At 52.0% G+C, this 12,800-nt stretch overlaps 1 protein-coding gene across 1 annotated transcript; it reads left to right on the top strand.

Moving 5' to 3' along the window:
• Positions 1 to 435: 435 nt before the first annotated feature.
• Positions 436 to 7,079, top strand: EMH_0086340 (intraflagellar transport particle protein, putative; the record flags this gene model as incomplete). The annotated part of the gene is made up of 11 exons (XM_013500882.1): positions 436 to 454; positions 991 to 1,407; positions 1,814 to 2,046; positions 2,257 to 2,336; positions 2,802 to 2,910; positions 3,314 to 3,418; positions 3,681 to 3,819; positions 4,039 to 4,320; positions 4,790 to 5,006; positions 5,606 to 5,761; positions 6,800 to 7,079. The coding sequence occupies 11 exons, from the start codon at positions 436 to 438 to the stop codon at positions 7,077 to 7,079; spliced, it is 2,037 nt and encodes a 678-aa protein (XP_013356336.1).
• Positions 7,080 to 12,800: the final 5,721 nt, after the last annotated feature.

Genomic DNA, 12,800 nt, shown 5'->3' on the forward strand with positions numbered 1-12,800 from the left:
GCCACAGACAACACGGCAGACAAACAAGAGAGATGCATGGCTGCCCCCCCGTCGGTCTTCTTGTTGCTGTTGCTCCTGCTGCTGCTGCTGCTGCTGCGCTGCTCTTCTAGTTGCTGCTTCTAGTGCTACCGTTGCTCCTCTTGCTTTTCATCTGCTGCTTCTGCTGGGGCTGGTGCTGTTGCTGCCGCTGCTGCTGCCGTTGCCCCCCGGGTCTGCGGTTGCTGTTGCTGCTACTGCTGCTGTTAGCTGGTTGGCTGTTGCTGCTCCCTCTACAGCTAGTGCTGCTGTGGTTGCGGCGGGTCTTCTGGACGCAGCCGCAGCAGCAACTGCTACTGTTGCAGCCGTCGAGGTGTTGGTGCTGCTGCTGCTGGAGGTGCTGCTGCACCTGCTGCTGGCGTTTCTTCTCCTGAGGAGGGGAGCGCCGTGCAGAGGCAGATGGGCTGGACCGTCTTCGGTGCCCTTACATTGCTTGTACTTCATCGGTAGCACAGCAGGGTTTACCTATTCGCTGTCGCGACAGCAAGAAACCAGTAGCAGCGAGACAGCAGCGACAGCAGCAGAGCAGCGGTCGCACTGACCGTGATCTGTTCCTCTGAAGCAGCAAAGCGGCAGCAGCGGCGGCAGGAGCAGCGGCAGCAGGCCAGCGGCAGTTCGTATGTTGCTGCTGCTGCTGCAGGAGCAGGGTTCTCCCTTCTTTGGGGGTTTTAAGCCCTTTATATATCAGCAACTGGCCGCGGGGTGTACGGACAGCTAGGGAGAAGAGTGCGCATTCAACGCATATAAACAGACACCCATAACAGAATTGCCCCCCAGTATCGCAGTAGTAGTTTAGTAAACAACCCAGTTTGCGTACAGACACAGTAACGATCCCGCGTAGGCAAACAGACACAGCTGAAGTTCTCGAGGGGTAGCAGCAGCAGGCGCAGCAACAGCAACAGCAGTACCAATTGCAGTGGTGTTACAGCTAACGCGTGTGTCCCTTGTGTTCAGTGTTGCCTCTCTTGTCTTCTCCCCCTCAACTTTGTCGCAGCAGTGCTACTGCTGCTGCTGCTGGGGGGATGAGCCGCAGCGGCAGCAGCGACCCTGCTGCTACTGCTGCTGGAAACGGCACAGATTCCTTGCTGGAGCCTTTGCCCTTTCTGAGTCCGTCATCTGCTGCTCATGCTGCCGCTGCTACTAATTCTGCTAACGATATTAGTGCTGGTGCTGCTGCCGCGGCCGGAGGTGGCCCGGGCTTCTGGAACTCGTTGAGCGGATCCGGTGCCTCGGGAGCAGCAGCAAAGCAAGACACATTAGCTGCAGCAGCAGCAGCAACAGCTGACAGCTTGCGGCCCTGCAGCGCTCGAGTGCCAGGACTCCTTACGAACGACGAGAGATATTTAGACACCGGCACTGCAGCTGCTGAAGGTAAGACGCAGCAGAAGCTGTTGCTGCTGTAGCTGCTATTGTGGTAACTTTTGCTGCTGTAGCCGCTGCAGCTGCTCCTGCCGTTCCTGCTGCACCGTGCAAAGCGGGGTTCTGCAGTTTGAGCTTCTCTGGACCCCTCCACAGGGGCCATAAGCCAGCTGAAAAAAAGATAGACGGGGGCGAACACCTGCCAAATCCCGTTTGTGGCTGCTGTACTTTGTTGCTGTGGCTACTACTGCTGCTGTTGTTGTTACAGTTGCTGCTGTTACTACTAACTACAAGTATACTCGCAGCTGTAGCTGTCCCTGGTGCTGCTGCTGTCTTGCTGCTCTCTCTGATACTGTTTGCTGATATCGCTGATCCTGCTGCTGGTGTCCGGTTGTTGTTTGCTGCTGTCCTGCTGCAGCAGCAGCAGCAAACGCTTATAGCGAGGCCTGGGCTTCTCTCCTTCGCGCAGTCTCCCTAGCCGAGGCGGAAGATGACCAGGCAGCCTTGCAGGCAGCCCGTGAAGCAGCAGCTGCAGCATCTGCTGCTGCTGCTGCTGCTGCTGCAGTAGCAACAGATTCGGAACTACCAGGGGACACGAATGTTCTCTCCCTGGAATTGGCAGCAGGTGTTCACCTCGCAGGCAGACTTGAAGTAGGTACTGGTAGTGTGTGTATAGGTATATACGCATGATGTAAGCATATATATAGAGAAGATATACACGTATAGATACAGAAATATATCCGAGCGTACAGGCTGCAGCTTCATTTGCAGACGGTTGTAAGGGGAATTTCTATATTCCCCTCACAGCCGTCTGCTGAATATATTTCTACTTGTGCGTGTCAGCATATTTGACTGCTGCAGCGACTAGGGCTATACGATGACGCCCACGAGGTGTACAACGGCCTGCTAGCGGACACCAGACTTCCCGAGACAAGGAAGATGTAGGAGAAAACATTGATATCGGCTGTTTTTTTTTTGTTGCTTGTTGTTCTTATTTACTTGCGTTTCGCTGTATTTTTGCACCCACCGATGCTTGTAGCGTCTTTTCTGCTCAGACCACTGTTGGGTTCTTGTCCATTTCTATTGTTTATTGCATCTGCATCGTCTGTATATGGGGTTGTCCTGCATTGTTGGCATTAGTTCTGCGGTGTATATACGTCTGCGAAGGTCTGTTAGAAAGAGCAGCGTAAAAACAAGAGACAAAAAAGTTGCACATGCAGGAAGTGCTCATGCAACTGCATTGAACCCGTGGATATATTGGCCGGCCGCTGTTGTCTGCATTGCACGGGTCTGCGCTCGGGTGTAGGTCCAGCAGCAGTTGTGTAGCTTCATGGGTGCATGCATTTATCGTGCGGCCTGCCAGGCAAGCAGTACTAGTGATGCTGCTGCTGTTGCTCTTGCTGCAGGCTGCTTGCCAACATTGGCTGCATGCTGCTGAAGCAGCAGAGGCCTCAGGATGCGCTGAAGGCATTTAAGGCTGCTCTAGACAACATACACCTCACAACAAAGGACCAGGTTCGCCTTGTTGCTGGTGTTTGGTGTGTGCACGCACTGAGAATAGAAGTTTCCGGCGCGCTTCGGGTGTTATTGGCATTGTTGGGCGTCGTTTGCATGTTTTGGGGGTTCTTAGTTCCAAGCGGCTGTAAATAACAGTTCCAGGCGATTGCAAATGGTGTTACGATGCTTCTAGGACTGTTGTTACATGCTCTTGTCGTTGTTGGTTGCATGCACTGGGGCTGTTATTTGGATGAGCTTGTTGCTGGCATTTGCATGCGTCAGCTTTCGCTGTTCCCATGCACACGGAGCTATCGTACGAATGCATTTGAGGGCGGTCGTTGTAGGCGCTGGCGTTGTGGTGTTTTGCATGCGTTTTGGGGTGAGGAACAGCAAACAATTTCTTGACCGTCGTCTGCTGCAGGGCTACAAATTGCTGCGAGCTAAACTTCTCCGCAGCGTTGCGGGCTGCCACTTTTCTTTGGGCCGATACCTCGAGGCAGCTGAGGAATACGAGCAAGCCATTGAGGTCCTTAAACCTGAACACTAAACGCGAGTGTCTCTGTCTTTGTGTGGGTGGCTCTGCCTGCACGCAGCAGAGCACTCGCGGCGTTGCAACCCATGCATGCATGCACGTATGTATGCAGCATGCTTAACGTCAAAGCTTCGTGTCACGCATTCGTGGTGGTTTAGGTTTCTGCGCACCCCGTTGTTGACGGGCAATAATCTTCTTTAAAGCGGTAGAGGGCCTTGAGGGTGTGGGGCTCAGATTTTGTTTGAGTCTCCTTCAGCTCGCTCCTGAAGATGTACAATCTATTATATCCGGCTTTAATCTCGTTCTCTGCTACGCCGCCATTGGAGACGCTGCGCGCATGCACGATGCCTTCCTCATGATGCTCTCTCTTAAAAAGTGCCAGATCCAGTCCCTCGGTGGGGAGCCAATCGGACCTAGAATTTAGGGCTGAGCGTTTAGGGTTTGGGGTTGGGGATACCTATAGATGCCGGCGGGGGTGTATCTGCGTATCGTCCCTTATATTTACTTGTGTCGTTGAGGCATGTACGCCGTGTCACCGTTTTTGTTGTCTCTGTTGCCTTGTAGTACATTCCTCGTGGGTATTGTTCCTGTCTTTGGCCGTCTGCATTATGCAGTGGCAGAAGAAGAGGAGTTGAGGCCGCAGGAGACTGCTAGGGAGGCCCACTCTGCGTCACCTCCGGTTGCTGGTGCTACTGTTTCTGGTGCTCCTCCTACAGCTGCAGCAGCAGAAGCAGCAGTAGCAGCAGCAACAGCAGCAGCAGTGGAGAGCAGCGAAGCAGACGAGCGGCGTCAGGCTGACGAGGCTGTGTTGAAGGCTGCGCGGTGGCTAGTTGCCTCAGGAGAGCTGCAGCCGCAAGCGGCGTACGAAGGTGTAATATCCACCATGCGGCAGCATGGTGTGTATTGTATGCATGCTTGCACGCGTGCGCGCGTGCATGCTGGAGTTTCTCTTAGTTGCACACGGCTTTTTCCACATGAGTTTAGCCACAAGATAGGAAAAGTGCAGAGAAACTTCCTTGCAGGATAACACCAAAGAGAGCTCAGTCCAACACAGAACCCTAGCTATTATTATTACTTTCAAGTGATCATTTACTAGTGTAATAAACTGAAGGCAACGCGGCGAGCTTCATTCAACTCCATGGATGCCTAAGCGATGAGGGAATCCAAAGGCGAACAACTGCATCAAATATTAGATCGCATGCACACAGTAGCGAGCGAGTCAGCCTATAGAACCCAACGACAAACACAATCAAACACATTAACAAGAGTGCACAGTTTTCTACCTTGAGTTGGGAAGCCTCTACAGGGTGAATGGTGAGCTCTGATTACATTCTTTAGCTGCTGCAGCCGCCACTGCATCTGCAGGCTTTGACGACTTGGCAGGAGAACTGCAGCTGGAGCTCGCAATGCAGCGGCTGCGTGAAGGGCAGGTGGAGCCCGCCGTAGCAGCTTACAAGGCCTTCAAGCTCCAAAGGCCCCGTCTTCTCCTTCGTGCCTCTATTAACTTGTGCTTTATTTTCCTCCTGGAGGGGAATATCCAACAGGCCAACACATACGCAGACATCGCACTTAAGGCAGACAGGTGTGTGCGCCGACGGCTCTTGTGCAGCCAGCAACAAGAGAGGCAGGAAGAGCAGCAGCAACAAGAAAAGAGCCGACGCCTCTTCTTTCTGCCGCTGCCCCTACTACTCGTCTTGCTACTGGAGCATTCTTTGCTGTTCCCCGTCATCCTGGATTTTTTATTGCTGCTGCTTCTGCCCCTGCTTGAGGCTTCTCTGGATGCTGTTTCTTCTTGCGTTATTATTTTGCGTTATATTTCTCAACAGTTTCATTTCAACTATGATTCAATCCAGCACCATATGTTCTGCATTCTCCCCCGTCAAATCAGCGTTTTCTTTTTGTGGTTCTCTGCATCTGCTCGCGAGTGATCCATTTTTTTGCTGCCGTTGAGCATGCATGGATTTGAGCTTACTGTCGCTTCAGCGCATCTCTGTGCTTATGCGCAGCTCATGTGTGTGCATCCGTTGCACGCACGCACATGGGCTGACTGCTTCGACTCCCCTCTTTGCATTATTTTTCCTGCACGTCACTGACGCTTCGAGTACGTACTCACATGTCTGCAAGGCGGACTGCAGTGTATGCAGGGTTCAGGCCTCAAGTTGTCGGGTTTGCCTTCTGCAGGAGGAGTGCTAAGGCGCTCGTTAACAAGGGCTGCGCTCTTTCTCTACAGGGGCAGCACGAGGAGGCTGCGGCGCTCTTTAACGAGGCTGCAAGTGTCGATCCTCACTGCCAAGAAGCCCTCTACAACCTCACTGTCACCTGGCGCAAACTCGGCAGGTACACCTTAAAGCGGAAGCCCCCCAAACACAATTCATTTTTACCCGCCCATAATTAGCAGCAATCCTAAGCGGGCAGGGCAAACCGACAAACAATCTCCCTTTAAACTGCGTATCCGAGGTACTGGAAGAAAAATCACACATTTGCGCACTCTTGCATGCATGCGCGTATGTTTTAACAGTTGTTGTAGACCTGCATGCGCCATGTGCATGCGCCCCAAAAGTATGTAGCACCCTCAAGTTGCGCCTGTGCGCTGTCGCATATGCAGTTTCCATCCATATGTTGCATGCACTCCCTGAATGACGCAGGAACGATGAGGCACTTGAGACCTGTGGGCGGTTGCGATCTCTTTCTCCTGGCCACGCAGAAGCTTTATTTCAGTTGGCAGCAATCTACGAACAGGCAAAGCAGCCCTAAAGCTAGTCCCTCTGTAGACATTCTTCAACCCCCTTGTGCCGTTTTCTTACACCTGTGTGTGTGTGTGTGTGTGTGTGTGTGTGTGTGTGTGTGTGTGTGTGTGTGTGTGTGTGTGTGTGTGTGTGTGTGTGTTCATACGTGAACTATGAAAGCTTTGCATGCACCTGCAATATGCGCGTTGTGTATATGGTGTACATTTACATGCACAGTAGAGTGCTGCTCTGCTGTATCTGCAGCAAGGAGAGCTTTCGCTGGCCTTGGAGGTCTTGGCGCTGTTGGCGTCTCCATCCATTCGGCCCCTCGATGCTGCTGTTTGGAGTAAAATGGGGTCTCTCTGTTCGCGTTTAGAGCGGCCTCAGGAGGCTCTCAGCCACTATCGAGAGGCATTTGGGTAATTCTTCATCTGCTGCTGCCTAGGGCAGTTCTGTGCATACAGTGTCAACTGTGCAGTGGACAGACTAATGAAACCTGCCCTCCTCTACTTGCTTCTTGTACCGGCTCGAGCCATCATGTCACATTGGTTTTACACGCGGGACCACCGAAGCGCTGCTTTGTTCTCTGCTTGCATGCATATATGGAAGAAAGCCACTTCCCTCAGCACCCTAATGTCTGAGTACGCAGGCTCCGGCCTTGGGACCTCGACGCGGCGACCTGGTTAGGCATAGAACTAGTAAAGGCGCAGAACTTCAAGGAGGCTTCTTCTTTTTTCAACTTGGCTGCACAGCTGCAGCCGACAGAAAGCAAGTGGAGGCAACTGGCTGCTCTCTGTCTCCGCAAGTCAGGTCAACTCGGCCCTGCCCTCCTCCTCTATGAAGCTCTCCACAAAGAGCTTCCTGATGATGCCAACATATCCAAGCACCTCAGACGCACACGGGTTGCACTGGGCCTTCAAGCCCCTTAACCACAATGCCTCCAGTCAATGAAAGCACGTATCTTTATTCCCCTACATTGAGTAAGTTCGAATAGAGGCTGCTTCTGGTGACAGTCTTCGTATTAAGTGCTTGCAGTTTGCCCTGTATGGGCTCTCTATCCAGAAAAACGCAAGAGCAGATGTAGCAAATTACGCGTATGCAAGCTAGGCAAGCAAAATGCAGTCTGCAGCAGATGCACTTCATGTCAGAGGGGGCAGCCCGCGTTTAAGTTGACAGCAGACCCAACAAAAGGACCGCGAATCACTACCTGCTTTAGAGGCCAAAAATGCTCCAAGCCACCGTAAAGCTACAGGCAAGGCGGCCTGGACGCTTTTGCACTGGAAAGGCCAGGGAGGCAGGCACAGGCAGACTCAGAATGCCGACAGTCAGAGGTGCGTAGTCAGACACCGAAACTGACCTCGACGCAGTCCTGGGTCTAAATTCGTTAACAGCGCCTATCATTCTTTCCTTGCGCATGCGCATACAACTGCAGATAAAAGGTATGTCATTAGGGCTTCATGTGCTGGCTGGCGAGTCCAGATATATGCTTTCGTTGCTATTGGACAGTTTTACTACCTAGGTACAACAATGGTCTTCCTCGCTGTTTAAGTTCTGCCTCTCAACTGTACACTCGGTCAAAAGTCTGCACGGTGGACTCACGGTAGTCCCACAAACAACTGCCAGGTCCAGAAGGCGCATGGGCAAACTAGAAGCAAGGGCGTCCTCGGCGAGGTGCAGGGACTGCCTTGCAGCATTAATTAAACTCTTGTTCCTAAAACGGTGCACGATACAGCCCTTGACGTGTGGCTTTGAAGGACTTTCCAATCACTCCAATGAACGCCTTGTAGGCTTCACCGACTTCAACGCAGAATAGCAAGGGATGGGAAACGTTCGCCTATCCTTTGCTATGATTAGCGGACTCTCGTCATCACAGTTGGTAGCACCGCATCATTCAGAACTGCTTGCTCGAACTGCGAACCCCAGACCGAAAGCGGGACGGCCTGGTGTGTAGCCCATTCGCGATTAATCATTATAACCCTCTACGGAACGAATCGGGTGCATTATTGTAATATTATCATCAAAGCAGTTTGCAAAATATCAGCGTGTTATCTTTTCGAGTAGTGGAGACTGATCAACCCTTGCCCTCTGCAGGCCAGACGGCCAACAGCTGGGAGTCTCGTTCCATGAAAAAGAGCTCCGTAACTTCAGACTTTCAATGCACCAATGTTTACTCTTTGGCGTTCCCCCCAAGGTAGCCGAATATCCAAATATGCTGGGCTCCTCGAGGCGCTCCGCAATGCGGGGAGAGTAGAGGAATTCTGTACTTCTTTGGCGTTGTACTTGAGCTTTTGTCTCAAATGCAACCAGAGCGCTGCGGTTTCAACCGCATCTCGACTCATTACAGAGGGAGGCTGGCTAGGTTTACCACTTTTCTGGAGCACATCTGGCCCACCGAAGCTCTCCGAGGTATTCTGGGGTCTCAACACATTCTGTGTAGTGAATACTCCCTACAATCACGGCAGCAATGCCGTGCTCGTTGTGAAGTGAGTGAGATTTGTGCGTACTTAAGCAGCTGCTCAGCCTGCTCGATTTTTGCAGCCACCTCTTCTGGTCCCAGAGTGTGCGCCAGCTCGCTATACTCAGCTGTGGGGTTCCGGCATGCGCCCCACAGTCGCCCTTCAGCGTATACAACCGAGTAAGCTCTCCCTCACTACTCGTCAGCTTACAGGGCCTGCAGTACCTAGAGTGTTATGGGATCCCATCACCCCATCGTGTGAGGGAACTTGGATCCCTTCTACGCCTCACAATTGTGTTTTTCATCTGCGTTTGTGTTGTCGTTGGGGGCACAAGACGCAGAGCCGTTGGAAGGGACTAGTGCATCTACTGACGTGAGTGGGATCAGGTTCCAAGGGCCACATGATCCCTAAGGCCCCGAACTCCCCTTAGTCAGGCGTTTCTGAAGGGGAGTTTCTCACATTCAGCACCCCAGATGAGGAAGAAGAAAAGGCTTTTTCAGAAATGAGCAGGTGTGCCGGTCCGTACGTCCCTCAGTGAATTGCTCCGGCCGCTACATGAAGTGCGGCGAAGTGGTTGACGTGAATAATCACAACCACCTGAACATTGCCGACTGCCAGTTTGCGGTGCTGGTTGCGATTGGTTGGCTGCTTAAAGGTGAAAATTGACGAGAGTACGCATTGATACTTACTGCATAAGTACTTGGTGAGTGTATTTACTAGTTTTCACTAAAATGCAGTATACTGTGTTATGATTTCATGAGAGTGCAGAAGGAGGCTGTAACATGCCCGGCTGTCTCACCTCCCAGCCGCTGGGGCAGCAGTGCCGGGACCAGTGGGGATGGAGAAAGCACAAACTATGAGAAAGCAGCAAGGAAAAAGCTTATTTAACCTCTGCTGGTTTTTCTTTGTTTTCCGAAATAGATGAGGTGTTAGCGTTCCTGTACCTCCGTGAAGTTACTTGAGGCCGGCAGTCAGATTGTGCTCGCCGGCGCGTTATACTCGGCAGTGGGTTTTGAGCGATCTGCACCGAGAAGAACTTTCAGAGGAGCACCACATTATTCAGTCCTACCTAGTAAAATATTATATAAAAGTGTAGTTCCCCTTCTTAGCGCAGAGTAAACAAGGCACAACAAGAGATGGACTGGTGGCTCGAAGATCATCAGCTCCGTTGGCCCGCAGTTCCTTCATTTTTACTGTTCTCTACCACCCCTTCGCGTAAGCGGAGACGCAACCCTAGTCGCACTTCGGTTTTCTCTACGCGTTGTGTTGTCGCTGGGGGCAGAAGACGCAGAGCTGCGGACACTGTTTGGTGCACCCACTGATGAGGGTGGTGTAGGGCCTGGCACTCAAACGCCAGTGCCGACTAGGCCGAAGATATGGTAGGTAGCTAACGGTTATCATAAGCACCCTAGAAGCAACGGTCAACCAACCGTTTCATACGAGTGTAGAACGATGAGCAGCGCCTATACGAGTGATGTAGCGAGACCGTCAAAGGGTGCAGGCCTGGCCAGCTAGCGATGCCAGCACCCTCCCCTGTGAGAAACTTCCCTATACGGCCAGGTAAGGGGAGGTTGGGGCCTTAGGGATCATAGGGCCCTCGGAACTGGATCCGATTCTCATCAGTGGGGGCACCAGACAATCTCCGTAATTCTGCGTCTCGTGCCCCCAAGGAGAACACAAACACAGACGAAAACCCAACAGTGACATGTAGGAGGGATCCTATTTCCCTCACACGATGGGGTGTTGTGAATCCATAACAGTGGAGGTACTCCGGGCACAGGCAGCTGAGTGTGGGCTGAACCCTCAGTTCCCTGCGTGCTATGCTAATAAAAAGTATTCCACTGTAGCGCAATATTTTCAATAGGCATGAGGTATTAATAGGCTGTCCCTCTGAATGAGAGGCACATCCGTCGAAGCCCACTGCTGAGTCTAACGCGCCGGGGGGAATAAGCTGACTGACACCCTCATATAACCTCACTTATACTACAGATACTCAACCATCTCATCTGATTCAGCAAAATAACAACCCTAACAAAACTTAAAGAAGGCTTTTTCGGTGGTTTTTAGCTCTCAAAATTGTTATACTCTCATTCCGAATAGACCCGGCACTGCAGCGTTAGGGGTTTTGATAGGAGAACGCCTGGCGTGTTGAAACACCTTTTGCACCAAGTCTCACGCCAGCCTCTCCTATAGTGATAACAATACGCTTCTTTGCAAACAACATCTACTACATTCATCAAGTATTTACTCAATAACCATCAATTTGTGTTGCACTCACGCACGTTTCCTTTGTTGAATCAACCCTTCCTCTTGCACAAGGAGGGCGGCAATGGTGCCGTCATTGGAGTGAGCATTTACTACACTCCCGGTGCTGGCGGGACGAGCCCAGGAAGCAACCATGAACACAGCCCTAAGGCAGTCTCCGAGGTCTATTCTCCCGCTGGATTACAAGCATGACCGTAACAAAAAGCCAGCATTTGACTTTCCCCTTTAATATTACGGGTCGCTGTCGTTGTCATCTCGTCGTACTCCATTGGAGTTGTCTGCCTACCGCTCCTTTCTAGGCTAGAATATGCTGCGGGTGCGCATTGGTTCCGTTCGCCTTGATCCCACAGCCCTAGCCGCTCCCACTTTTATCCCGGAGGTAAATTTTTATTGTCATATCTATACTAGAACGTGCATCATCGGTGCCCAGAAGCTTCAGGGTTTGCCAAACTGCGCGGCCAGCCCCAAGGGCATTACAGATGGGGTCCAGCTCCGAGGCCGCTGTTATTCCTGTGGCCCCAAACTCCCCTCGGGTGGCCAGCTACAGGGGAGTTTATCACAGTGGCGTGTCCACAAGAGGTGGCGATCGCGCCTACAGGTCCCCTCCGAGTTAACTCTGCGCCCAGTCCTGGTTTTTCTAATGCTTGGTATTTCCTGCTGCTATGTGGTGTAGGCTGCGAAGTGGGCCTGACACGTGCTGCAACGGATAACGTTTTGCCATATCTGTCTATCCCTGGAAACCTATTGAGGCATCTGGCTCTGAAACAATGAGGTAGTGCACCATTAAACGCCCGCAACACTAGCTCCTCTAAAGCCATAAGATTGGGATCAAAGGCCCAAGAGGAAAGGAGCAGGAGACTTCAACTCATTGCAAAAAGTCTGTGAGAAACGCGTTGAAATTACATGCAACACGTCCTGGCGGTTTAACGAAAAGTGTAACACCGGAAAACACGAGGCAGTTAGCACCAAAAGAGCAGCAGATAGAAGCCCCGCTGGGAGACAATTCATCAGGCGTATTAATTAAAAAAAAGCACTCAGCTGATTGGCCTTCTGGCTGACGCCCAACGCGCCGCACCCAACCCAGTCCCAGTGCATTCCAATGCTCTGTTTTGAGGCACAGATGGTTAACACGCCCTGAAGAGATAATCGAGCGACACGCGGAAGAGTCTTCAGGAAAACAGAACTGTTAGCTATCATGGTTGGCCACGATCCGCTACTGGCGAAGGACAAAAGGTATGCTTCATCGGTCGAGATCGAACGCCCCAACGAAAACACGCTCAAGCAAACTGTCAAGCAAGAGTGTACGGTGACCCCAATCCGCCAACTACTTGAGTACACGCAAGGCTATGCTGCCTCTGCGCTTAGTTTCGCTGATACGTTTCTGCAGAATACCTGAGCTTCCGGCAACTTGCAAAAACCTGGAATCCAAACCCACATTTGTACAGTACATCCCTGGACCATCGCTGTTTTCGAGTGGACATGACGAGCTGCAACGAGATGATAAGTTGGTTTTAGGAGCCGAAGATATAGGGCGTCTACGCTCCCATGCATGAAGGCTGCGCTAATCTTCAGCTAGAACGTGCGAGAGCACTTGCAGCAACGCCGGTGTGTGCTGCGGCTGCTAAGTGACGATCGGTGGCTCATAAATGCAGGAAAGTGTTCGCTTTCAATCCAAACAATTAGCCTCTTAGGCCTCCAAGTCTCTGCAGGAATCGAACCATATCCGGTGAAGATAGAGCCCAATCGGATGCGGCCGCTCCCGTGCGAGTAAGCAGGGCTGTTTAGAAATTCGTATGCCGAACATCAACAGCCCGTGCTGCTTTTGCCAGGACCATTTGGACCGCAAGCGGTAACTGCCCGCCCCTGCCTGCCATGCCTGAATACCATTAACTCACTAAGCAAGGTATCGCCGTCTGCTGTAGCACGCGG

Source organism: Eimeria mitis, genomic scaffold (genome assembly GCF_000499745.2).
Source record: "Eimeria mitis Houghton genomic scaffold, Emh_scaff6, whole genome shotgun sequence".
Taxonomy (NCBI): domain Eukaryota; phylum Apicomplexa; class Conoidasida; order Eucoccidiorida; family Eimeriidae; genus Eimeria; species Eimeria mitis.